The sequence below is a fragment of the Fukomys damarensis genome, unplaced genomic scaffold (assembly GCF_012274545.1).
Source record: "Fukomys damarensis isolate Sample0158 unplaced genomic scaffold, DMR_v1.0_HiC HiC_scaffold_14, whole genome shotgun sequence".
NCBI classification, from domain to species: domain Eukaryota; kingdom Metazoa; phylum Chordata; class Mammalia; order Rodentia; family Bathyergidae; genus Fukomys; species Fukomys damarensis.
The window spans coordinates 60,180,469-60,192,583 of NW_022900926.1; the positions used below are offsets into that span (position 1 = coordinate 60,180,469).

The 12,115-nt window shown below is 37.8% G+C and overlaps 1 protein-coding gene across 1 annotated transcript in view; it reads right to left on the reverse strand.

Annotated features, from left to right (window-relative positions):
- The window catches only part of Lama4 (laminin subunit alpha 4), a 148,674-nt gene that overhangs the window by 6,768 nt on the left and 129,791 nt on the right, over positions 1-12,115 (reverse strand). Inside the window, exons 34-37 of the mRNA XM_033763178.1 lie at positions 9,498-9,685; positions 8,031-8,220; positions 3,099-3,254; positions 1,510-1,669 (exon numbers count right to left, since the gene is read on the reverse strand). Of these exons, the coding sequence (XP_033619069.1) occupies positions 1,510-1,669; positions 3,099-3,254; positions 8,031-8,220; positions 9,498-9,685 (694 nt within the window). The remainder of the gene's footprint in view (positions 1-1,509; positions 1,670-3,098; positions 3,255-8,030; positions 8,221-9,497; positions 9,686-12,115) is intronic.

A 12,115-nucleotide genomic window follows, 5' to 3' on the forward strand; every position in this document is an offset into this window, starting at 1 on the left:
AAGTGAGAAAAGGACAGGGCAGTCTGAGCAGAGAGGAGTTTGGAGATGGAGGCACCTGGAGAGCAGGTAAAACACTGACTGGGCAGATCCTGCAATGGCAGAAGGGGTGTGGGGGCTGGGAATCACACAGGGAGGGCCCAGTGACCAAGAGTGAAGTCAGCCTTTATTTCACTAGGTCATGAGCAAGAGAGCCGACTTGAGCAAATCTGTATCATAAAATAATTCTTCAACAAAAATCTAACCAGTGCCACTGCTACAAATATTTCAGAGGAGAAAGAGCTGTTATCATGGGGATCCAAAATAATTCTTACTGTGAACAGCTGTGTTCACTCCAAAAGGCTCATTGTAAGCCTGTGCATCTTAATAGTGTCCACTTGACCTATCTCTTTATAAATCATTTGAAGATATTCCTGCTTTTAGTTAATATTTATGGAATATTACATAAGTCATACAGTCCATTCTACATTTCAATCTGTCCAAACTCTTAAGAGTTCTTATCACAGTCATTTAGTGAGGGGCTAAGAGAAGGGAGGTGGGGCAGGGAAAGGAAGTAAAATGAGCTAGACAAAAATTTCTTCTGTGCATTTTTTTGGACAAGCATGGTTGTTCAAGAACGTATACTTGGTTTGTATGAATTGTAATTTCTTCATCCAGGGTTCTGCAAAGTACATGAATGCCTTGAGTTCAGGGAATATGTGGTTTTATATTCTTTCCCTATCCTCATTCCTAACACTCTGCTTCCTTCTTCACACATTTTGACTGCTCTGCAGAATGTCTATCAGAATGAATTGGACAATGAGTGTGTGCAGGCTGCTAGGATTTTGTTTATTCTCAGACCTATTTCATCATCTGGTGTAGGAACTGCTGTACAAGAAGCATACAATAAAAACTGTGGAATAAAGAGTAATTGTTGAGGAGTACAAAAATCCAGAAGTAAGATCCCTGAAGGATAGTGCTGTGTGATAGTACTGCAAGGTGGGGGAAGGAGATGGAAATTTCTTTAGTGGAGAGGATGGTCATGCTAAGAAGGAGCAAGGTAATGGACATCTGCCATTTATCAGGCCACAGAACAGTGAAGGAAGGTCCTAATAGAGCCAATGTGGCCTGCCTCCTGAAGTTTGGCAGCTATAGGGAAGTTCTGTCAGGGAGAACGTACAGGGATGGAGAACGCATATTTCATTTGGAGCAGTAGAAGGAGAGAGGTGGTCCTTGGGGAAAGAGGTGACCGTCCAGGGCTGACTTTGATCCTATTAAGTTTTCATTCTGGGCTTAATATTTCTTGTTAGCCATCTCTAGGGGGAAAAGTATGGCATGATTCATATTTTCAACATAAGCCAGTGTCTTAGTCTTTTCTGTTACTATAACAGAATATGTAAGACTAAGTGATTTATTAAAAAAGAGAGAGATTTATTAGTCTCAGCTCCAAAAGCTGGAAGCACAGTGAAAGTAGAAGGGCAAGTGAGCACAAACATTAGGTGATGAAGATTTAAATCACCACAGGCATGTTACCTAGAACCACGTATCCTCCTTCTGCTGAAAAATAAGTTCCTGTTTCCATTGGACCTTCAAAACAAGGTGTTACGCTGAACGTCTGAGAAGCAGTGGTGAGAGAGGCCCCGTTGAGCTGGAGATGGCTGAGACAGCCACTGAAACTGTAGATGGAATTAATCTGAAAGAAGAATACTTTTCTTAAAATCCATGTTCTCAGTAGCTGCACTACGGAGAAACAAAATGACAAGGTTTGAGTCTGGAGAGAAACCAAGTAATCCTTAGTTATTTTAGCTATCTGAATGATCAATACATCTCCAGGTAATTATGTTTAACTAGTTCTTTGAGCCTGGAATTTTGTATTCGGTAGTATCAATTTGTCATAATTAAGCTGTACACATTTTTACATATATCATGACAAAGTAAACTGCAGCTGTAGTTCTCAAATGAAATATTGAAAGTATTATAGTTTGTTTTCCTTAAGAAATGACAGCTGTGTCCAAGATCACTAATGATGAGAGTTAGCAAAACTCTTAAATCGAAATAAACACCAGAAAACTTGTATTTCTGGCTTCATCACCTGTTATTACAGTTGAGAATTTATACCATAGGATTGAAAATTGGGCTACTTTAGATAACTAATTTCATACTGCATTTTAAAAACAGGAATTGGGGCTGTTTACCTAAAATTTAATTACAATGTGAACCACGTTTTTGCTTAAAATGTTAATAGATATTAGAAATGCATTAATACTTTGTACTAAATCTATATATTAAGAAACATTCCTTTTATACCTTATTTTCCTGTTAGCTATAAAGGTAAATTATTTTTAATTTTAAAGTATAAAAATAATATTTCTTACAATCTTTTCATTTCTCCCCTGTGGTTGCTGTCCTCCTTGCACATTTACAAATTGTGAGTGTAAGAAACAAAAATGTAGTTGTAGTTTACATAATGACCTGAAACATTTGTTTTAAATTACAATATAATGGAAAAATGTGCTTTCTGATTTTGATCTCTTTATATTAGAGGTATAGATACCTGTTGAACAAATAAGATTTCTTTGAGATATACCTTTTATGACACTTTATACCTCTGAAAATTTTTAAAATCTCTCTTGTATCTTAAAATCAAAAGATTACTCCTGATTTTGTAATGCCCCAGGGCAGCCAGGCAGCTTATAGACAAAACTCACTCTGATGTTCCATCTCTAGTAAAAATTTTATTTTCTAAATTATGAGGTCCTGCATTAAGTATTGCGACTGTCAATTGTGGGCTGTCAACTTCATTGGATTGGGTGGGTCGGGCAGGGAGGCAACCTTGGGTACTCTATATAGCCCCACCCCATTCTTCTCTGGTACTGTAACCTGCTCTGCTTCCCAGCCACCAGGAACCAAGTAGCTTTGCTCCACCATGCCCCTCCGCCATGTTGTTTCTGCCTTGGAGTCATCTGACCATGGTTAAATTCTCCAAAACCATGAGCCAAATGAAACTTTGTCTTCCTTATGTTGTGGGTGTTGGGTTTTATAACTCCATGATGGGGAAGCTGATTAATAGTAATCTCCCAGCTCTAAAGAGGAATGACTCTACCTTATCATGTATACTTTACCTGGACATTTTTCATAGCCCTTCTAGGAGCCACTCCTCCCAAATAAATGGGACCCTTAATTTTCCATGCTTTTCTACTAGGAGGAAGACTTTCTTCTAGGACTCGAAGACCATCGATGATTAGTCGGCCACTGCTCTTTTCCCGAACAAATATCACCTAGAGGGAGAGAAGGAAAATAGCACACCTTCGGTACATTTTGAGATTGGGGAAAAGGCTATGTTGTCCATGAGAAAATGGTCCCTTCTCTGATGGTCAGTTTTGTTTTGTCTCTTCCTCTGCTCAGTAGCCTTCTATCTAGTTTTAGGAAACTTTATCCTTTATTTGGTTCTGTTTTGATATATAGCATAAGTCCTGGTTGTGATGTGCCCCAAGCCTCCTTGCTTTATATGCCTTATGTGTTTTTCTTGCTCACCTGGGGATTATCACTTCATGTATGAGAAGAGATCCATATATTTTCTGACCTCTAGATAGAATGATTTAAAGGTATGAATCTAATTTATGAAAACAGCTTATATTTATCAGGTTTCTTTATGAAGCATCTCCCAGTTAACCAGCCCATGTTCTCTCCCTCTCTGGAACTACTTGTAATTAATTGTAATTCATTTGGATTGCTTACTCTTATCACTATCCATGCACCTATTTCTTCCAATATTTAGGTGTTTCCCCTGTGAAAACCTGTCTTCCTGTCTTCCACAGCTTAGCCTATGATAGATGTTCAATTATGATCATTGAAAATTAAGAACCTAAAACCAGTGGGAAAAATAAAGTAAAAAAGTGACTGGAGAGGCAACAGCACTCATACGACACTTAGAAGCCCCTCATCAAGGTCTTCAGGTACGTGGATGATAGTGGCGGAACAGCAAACAAATACTGATCATGGGAAGGCAAGCTGAAGGAGATGTCCAGTAGATGAAATCCATCAACACGGGTGTTTAGAACAAGATGTAGGGCACTACTTGATCCTAGCACTTCTTACTTCCCAGGTCTAGAGAACACGCTATTTTGGAAAAAGTTCAGATCCTCCCAAGGGAAGAATCCTAGAGAAAGAGCAGCTGCTGGGCTACTGACTGGTGTCCAATCTGGCAGTCACCACCCAGGTTCCACCTATCTTAACTCCTACCAATGGGAAATGGAGCCTAATGAACAAGACAGTCATGAAGGTGTGTCTCCTTAGATCAGCACACTAAGGAAAGTGCCAGCCAGACAATCAGGCAGAGGGGAGTGACTGAGTTAAGACCTACCAGCCCTAGGGACAGAGAGGAGCAAAAGACATGGTATTGGACAGGCACCTGGAACCAGACACTGAGGGATCTATGGGATAGTAAGAACTGCTGGGGCTTGCAGTAGTTGTCACTGGTGGGGTCTGGGAGCTGTGAAAAGGTGCTGAAGCAGGTGTTCTCCCACCATTCACCAAACACCACTGAGCTCTGTGCCTGCATTGGCTCCTTTGGCTGCCCTTGACATGCTGCCGAAGGGCTTCCACACAGCAGGGCTCTTCTCCACTGAGCCCTAAGTACCACTGAATTCCTGGGCTGGAATCACAATGGACACTGCTGAAACCCACTGGATTACAAAAAAAATATTTTGAAAACTTAAATTCCAACAATTTGGATTATCTAGATGAAATAAATTCCTAGACAAATAAGATGTACAAAAATTAAACTAAGAAAATATTAAAACCCTAAATAGACTAACAATAGGCAATGAGGTTGAGGCAGTAATAAAAACTCTACAAACCATGAAAGTCCAAGATCTGATGAATTCACCACTGAAGTTTGCCAGAACTTCAGAGAGGAAGCAATGCCAACGTTTCTGAAACTCTTCCATGAAATTGACAGGGAAGAAGCTATCAAACTCATTCTTTGAAGCCCAAATTACCCTAATACCCAAGCCAGACAATGACTCAACAGAAAAGAAATTTACAGGCTAGTTTCCTTAATGAATATAGATAGAAAAATCCTCAACTAGATACTCATAAGCAGGATTTGATAAATCATTAAAAAGATCATACATACATCATGACTAAGCTTCATCGCAGGGATGCAGGAATGGTCCAATATATGTAAGTCAATAAATAAAACACACCACACAGATGAATAAGGATGAAAATCACACAATCAATAGATGCAAAAAAAGCTTCTGACAAAATCCAATAGCCATTCATGATAAGACACTGGTGGAAATAGGGATCAAAGGACTTCATCTTGATCTGAGGAAAGCGCTTTATGACAAACCTATAGCAAGTTTCACGCTAAGTGGAGGAAAACTGAAACATTTTTTATAAAATGAAGAAGAAAACAAGGTTGTTCACTCTTCCACACTCATGCAATATAGTACTCAAAAGTTTAGCCAAAGCAATCAAGTAGTAATAAGAAAAGTGATATGTAGGAAAGGTGGGATGGGTAGGGGAAGAGTAAAAAGGGAAAAGAAAAAAATGTGAGAGAATGAAAAGATGAAAATAAAGTGTTTGTAGATGGGGAGGGGAGGGGGGATAAAGGAAGGGCAGAGGTAAGGGGAAAAAATGAGAATCAAGACTTGTCATGTAGAGGTACAAGATCCCAACAATGAATGTAACTGTACTGTATCCCTAAAATGTACCAATAAACTCAATTAAAGCTGAAAAAAAAAAGAAAAGTGATATGAATATGAAAGGAAGAAATCAAACTATATTTGCAGATGAGATGATTTTTCATATAGAAGATCCAGGAAACTCTTATCAGAAAAAATAAGAACAAATATACATCATGTAAAGGTACAAGATCCCAATGATGAATGTAACTGTATTGTATATCTAAATTGTACCAATAAACTGAATGGAAAAATACAAGACTCTTACTAATAAACAAATTCAGCAAAGTGGCAGGATACAAAATTAACACACCAAAAGTAATAGTGTTCCTGTACAGTAATAATGAACTTATCAGGAAAGAAATCAGGAGAATAATCCCTTTTATAATAGCTTCAAAAAATTTAAATACTTGGGAATCAACCTAACCAAAGTGGTGAAAGACCTCTATAATGAAAACCATAGTACTCTGAAGTAAGAGTTTGAAGAAGAAAATGGAAAGACAGTCTTTGTTCTTGGAGAGGCAGAATCAATATTGTCAAAATGGCCAAAAATAATATACAGATGTAATGCAATTCCCATTAAAATACTGACAACATTCCTCAAAGGACAAGGATAAACAATCCTAAAATTTATATGTAATAAGATGGTACTCAGGGTATCCAAAGCAACTGAGCAAAAAGAGCAATGTGGGAGGCATTATAATTCCATATTTCAAGTTATACTCTAAAGCTACAGTAATAAAACACAGTATGGTACTGGCACAAAATAGACATGTAAATCAGCGGTAGAGAAAAAGGTGCAGAAACAACTCTGCACATCATTAGCCATCTGATCTTTCACAGAGAAGCTAAAAATAAATGCTGGAGAAAAGATAGCCTCTTTAACAAATATTCATTAGAAAACTAGTTGTCCACTTGCAGAAGAATGAATCTTGACCCATATCTCTCACCCTGCACTAAAATCAAATCAAAATGGTTTAAAGATCTAGATGTAAAAACAGAAACACTGACTATGCTGGTTGATAAAAAAATAAGACACTTGAAGACACAGACACAGGCAAGATCCCAATTGCACAAGAAATAATATCAATGATAAACAAATAGAATTATATCAAATTAAAAAGTTCTGCACAGCCAAGGAAACAACTATCAGAGTGAAGACATAACCAACAGAATTGGAAAAGTTTTGCCAGCTACTTTGCTGATAGAGAATTAATATCTGGAGTACAGAAATAACTGAAAGAAAATTAGAATCCCAAAAGCTAAAGCCACAGTTAAAGATGGGCAACTGAAATAAACAGACACTCTAAACAGGAGAAGTACAAATGGACAATAAGGAGATGAAAAAGTGTTCAGCATCTTTGATTGTTAGGGAAATGCAGATCAAAAACAACAGTAAGATTCCATCTTACTCTAGTAAGAATGACTAAATCAAGGGGTGAGAAACGAAAAATTCTGGTGATGATTGGGGAAGAGGAACCCTTCTGCAATGATGGTGGGAATATAAACCAGTACAGTCGTTATGGAGATCAGTATGGAATTCCTAAAAACAAACAAACAAAAAAAGAATTCCATTTGATCTTTCTATACTTCTCCTTTGTATCTTCCAAAAAGAGTTAAAGTTATCCTATCACAGTGATACTTGCATACACATGTTTATAGTAGTGCAATCTGAGATAGCTAAATTCTGAAAACAGATAATTATCAACAGATCGATAAAATATGCTACAAATACACAACAGAGTATTTATTCAGCCATAAAGGATAAATTTGACTCATTTGTAAGAAAATAGATGGATCTTGAAACTTTGTTATGAAATAAATCAGACACCAAAGGTTAACTATTGCACGATTTCTCTTAAGTGAGAGACCTAAAATATAAATAAAAATAAAACAGTGAATAAATAATAAAGAACAAAATGAAGGTGAGCTGGTAAGAAATTGAGAAGTAGAAATATGAAAGAGGACCTGGATAAAGGGTGAGGCAGGGAAAGGGGACAAAAAATGTTCAAGATATTTTATATATACATATATATATATATCCAATTTCTAAAACCAAATGTAGTATGTATTGCAAATATATACTAATAATAAAAGAAGAAAAGAAAAAAAAATAAGCCAAACTTTATGTTGGTTACTGTTCCTTTGGTTAAAATATTTATATTCACTCTGTCTCTTTTTTTAAAAAAAAATGTTTCAAGATTTTTACAAGGAATCAATGTTTTTTAAATTGCATGCTGACTATACAGCAGCAGAATATTTTAACCAGATATTTCTACAGAGGCCAGTTGTGGAATATCCATGTCTGCTGCCTGGAAAATGGTGGATATTTGCTGAGGACACTGTTTTCTACCTTCCACTTACATCGTGCCATGCTCCATCATTGTATCTCTCTTGGCTTCTAATCTTCAGTTTCTCCTGGCCAACATTAAACATGAAAACCAAGCGGCCATTAGCCAAGAATAGGGTCATGAAGTTGTTCTCTTCTTGATCCGAGACATAGAAAATCATCCCATGGGAGGACCGAGTTTTCAGACTAATGGAAAACTGAGATCTGGTAAATCAAAAATAAGACAAAGCTCATTATATGTAAAATGAAACTGAGGACAGCCTTTAGCTTCTCAAAGTAATATAGAATAAAGAACGATAAGTAAATAGCCATTCTATCTAACTCTCACTAGCATTATTTTTAACTATCAGTATTATTCATGAATATAGGTAAGCATGGCCCATTAAAAGAATAACTTTTTCTCCACTTCCTTATGCAACAGGGATAGACTGCATGCTTATTAAAAAGTATTCTCTTAGTGAAAAATCTTAATTTACTTTGCTTTGAAAATTGGCTGAACCAGGTAAAAATCTATGTTAAAGAAGCTTATCTGTGAGAAGAAAATACCACTGAGTAATAAATATTTCTTGCATAGATATAATATTTATATACCATCTAAGTTACTGCTTTTTTTCCTAGTAAAAATGAATTCATGGATATCACATTTTAAAAGCAGCCACCTCAATGTGTAAAAATGTGTGTGTAAAACAAGAAAACTTTGGAGAAATTTAGCTCCAAGTATCGACAAGATATATTTGTTAGGTTAACTTGTAGTTTAATTAGCTCTAAATTCTTGCTGAAGAATACAAAGAAAGCACTTACTCTGCCTATGAGGTAAATAGCAGATGAGAATGCATTGGAAGTTTCTTGTTGAATGCACTGCCTGTATGAATGGTTAAAAGAGGTATATGATATTTGGGTGCTAAATACAATAATATTTAATATACTAATATTTGAGTACTAAAACTACAAAAAGGAGTCTGTAACAATATTAAATAACTGGAGATTTGTAAAATAGTGTGAAGAAGTGGTGGGATTTGAGATATTTAGCAGGCCAGAGACAGACAAGGGTGTTTGTACTTTGATCTTTCTTCTTAGTAACGTAGCAGTTCAGTACATTGCCATTTACAATCCAAAAGCAGTTGGTATGTGGGACAGCAGGTGATGTCAGAGGTAGGGGTGGGGATCGAACTCTGGTCCTTGCGCTTGTGAGGCAGGCAGCGGAACCACTGAGCTAAATCCCTGGTCCCCATACTTTCTTTTTCGATCAGACATGTGAACTCCTGAAGTCATAATGTTTTATGCACCTCATGTTTGTGCAAAAAGTCACAGAGAATTTAATTTCTTGAAAAGCATGAGTCACACACTACTTCTATATACTACGATGGCAGAATAATAGGATTCTGGTGACCCTGGAAGGAAGACCACAGTATAGCAAAGGACATCGCAAATGGGGGTAGAGCATGGCACAAAGTTTTTGGAAGTACGGTGTGTTACTTTACTTTTCACCAAAATCTTCTTTCAAGTATGCGAACTCCTGGCGGCTGCTTGCTGTGCCTCCATACTGATAGGCATGCTCTATTGCCCTTGGGCTGTTGGAAAGGTGGCAGGGAGAGTCTCTCTGGGTGTTCTGCTCTAGGAATTGCAGGCCAACCGGGTCCCATGAAGGTGCATCTTTACTTTTCCCTCCCTATGAAGATAGGAAATATGTCAGATTAAAGGATAAGAATATATACAAGCAGCAAAAATTAATTTTTAATTTCTTCACCATTCATAATAACAATAAAATAATAGTTATTATTTGTGCCTTTTTCATTCATGAAATTGAACCTACATTGGTAACTGCTCTATCATTTAAATTAAATGTACACCTGAAATATTAGTGAAAAATAGAAAAGTTGGCAACAAAACCCAAAGAGAATCAATTGATAAAATCCTCTATATGGGCACCAAGATCACATTAGCACACATACACACACATTATTACTTACATGTGCTGTGTAAAAAGTTAGGACGTTTAGCAACACCTTCAAAATACATTTTTGATGCTAGGATATGGAGCAAAATTTTATGTGACAGAAAGAATATAGAACAACTTTTAAATATTTGTGCTCTTCAAATAGCACTGGTCATGTTAAGATTTAGAGTTGTGGGGGCCGGGGATTTAGCTCAGTGGTTCCACCACCTGTCACACAAGCACAAGGCCTGCATTCGATCCCCAGCACCAAAAAAAAAAAAAAAAAAAAAAAAAAAAAAAAAAAAAAAAAAAAAACAACAACAACAAAAAATCCAAACCAAACCAAAACTTAAGAGTTGTGGAACTATAGGCTAATATTTCATGTAATTTAGTCTTAATTTTTTTTTTACAAAGTTTATTTGAAAAAACAAAAGTGAAGAACGAGAGAGAAACTGGTTTGGCAGGCTGAGTTCAGGCCAAGTTGAAGACGAAAAAGCCAGGTAAATGTGCAGCCTGTAGGGCACAGGGCGGGAGATCATGAGGACAGCCACAGTGACCTCCTCATAATTTCTGAAGCAAAATAAAAGTGAATGAAAATAAAGTCAAGCATTTAATATTTTATTCATTTATTCAAGAAAGTATTTATTGAGTATCAGATGGGTGGAAGAGAAAGGGAAAGCAATCTGTGTTTACCAAGGGTGGCACAGTGGGCCTGTGATGGGGAGAAATGGCTCCTGTTTTCTAAAAACAAATTGGAGAAATAGGCAAATTGAAAAACAGGTTGGTGTCAGACCAAAAGTACCTGAGGTGATGCCCTGGAGACTGAGTTTTCTTTTTAGGTGATAAAGACAGAGATTGCAACAAAAGAAGGGATTATAGAAAAAAAAATGTTTGGCAGCAGGAGACAGAATGAGACATAGGATTAGATGTGAAAGACAGTTTCTGGTTCAGGATTATTAAATGAACATCCCCATTTTGTTTGCCTTATCCCTAATTCCCCCTGAAATGTCTGATACACATAATCGTACATTCAAAGCATAATTCCAGCACTCAGGAAGTCTGAGGCAGGGGGATCTCAAATTCCAGTCTCCCTTGGGAAACTCAGTGAGACCCTGTCTCAGAACAAACAGAATAAAGTAACTAGCTAAAAAAAAAAAAATTAGTATCTGAATATTATCTGCAGTAGACCTGGACATCTAGGTTTTTCACTATCAAAACAAATCAGTGTGCAATTTCTAGATGATATAATGCATAATGAAACAGCAAAAATAAGACCCTTAAATCTCATATTTGCAGAAGACCAGAGTGCCATAAAAGTCAGTGTCTCAGCAAAATTCCAGGTGTGGTGGGTAGAGGAGGGCAGGTTAGTTAGTGAAAGGGCAGACAAACTGTGAGGCAGAGTGCTCTGTGATGCAGCAGCGCTTCCTCCAGGCTGGCCCCACACCCACAGTGGGGGCTGAAGGAGAAAGGGAGGCAGGGCTCAAAGGTGGCACATCCTAAAGGAAAGCCCACTTTCTGCCACCTTTCTCTCTTCCTTCCCTCATGGTCACCAGGACACAGAACCTGATTCATGGCCACAGAAGAGAAAGTACCAAGTCAGCAGTAGTTTTACCAGAGTCCCAAGCCTCAGCTGGGCTGACTATGCTGGAGAGAGGCTGCAGGGGAACCTTTGTCCTTTAATATGCTTTGAGAAATTTCTTGCAAACCCATGTTCCAGTCACGACAGACTCTTACAGTAGGAAATAAGGTCCCTGTTGTCCCACTGAAGGGACCAGCTGGAAGCACTCTGTACTGGGCCTGGAGCGTGGGGGTGAAAGCACAGAATGGGAAGGGTTGTGAACGTTTCTCAACCCTGGCTGCACCCTATTCTGCCTGTTGCAGTGGGGAGGATCTTGCCTTTTCTCAATGAAGGCATCTACTTAGCTATGGGAAGAGCGCAGCAGTGAGTGAGACTCCAGGGGATCCTCAAAGCATGGGGTTATCCAGATCAGGTCTCGTTGATCAGCCCTGCCTTTCTGTGTCTCAGTGTAGGAATACACAGATGAGGTGGCAGCTGAGTTTTATCTGCTGCAAAAAATGAAAAAATGAAATCTACATGGCAACTGTTATGGCTGTGTCCAGATGTCCCCCCAAAGCCTCATGTGCTCATAGTGCTTTTCTCAG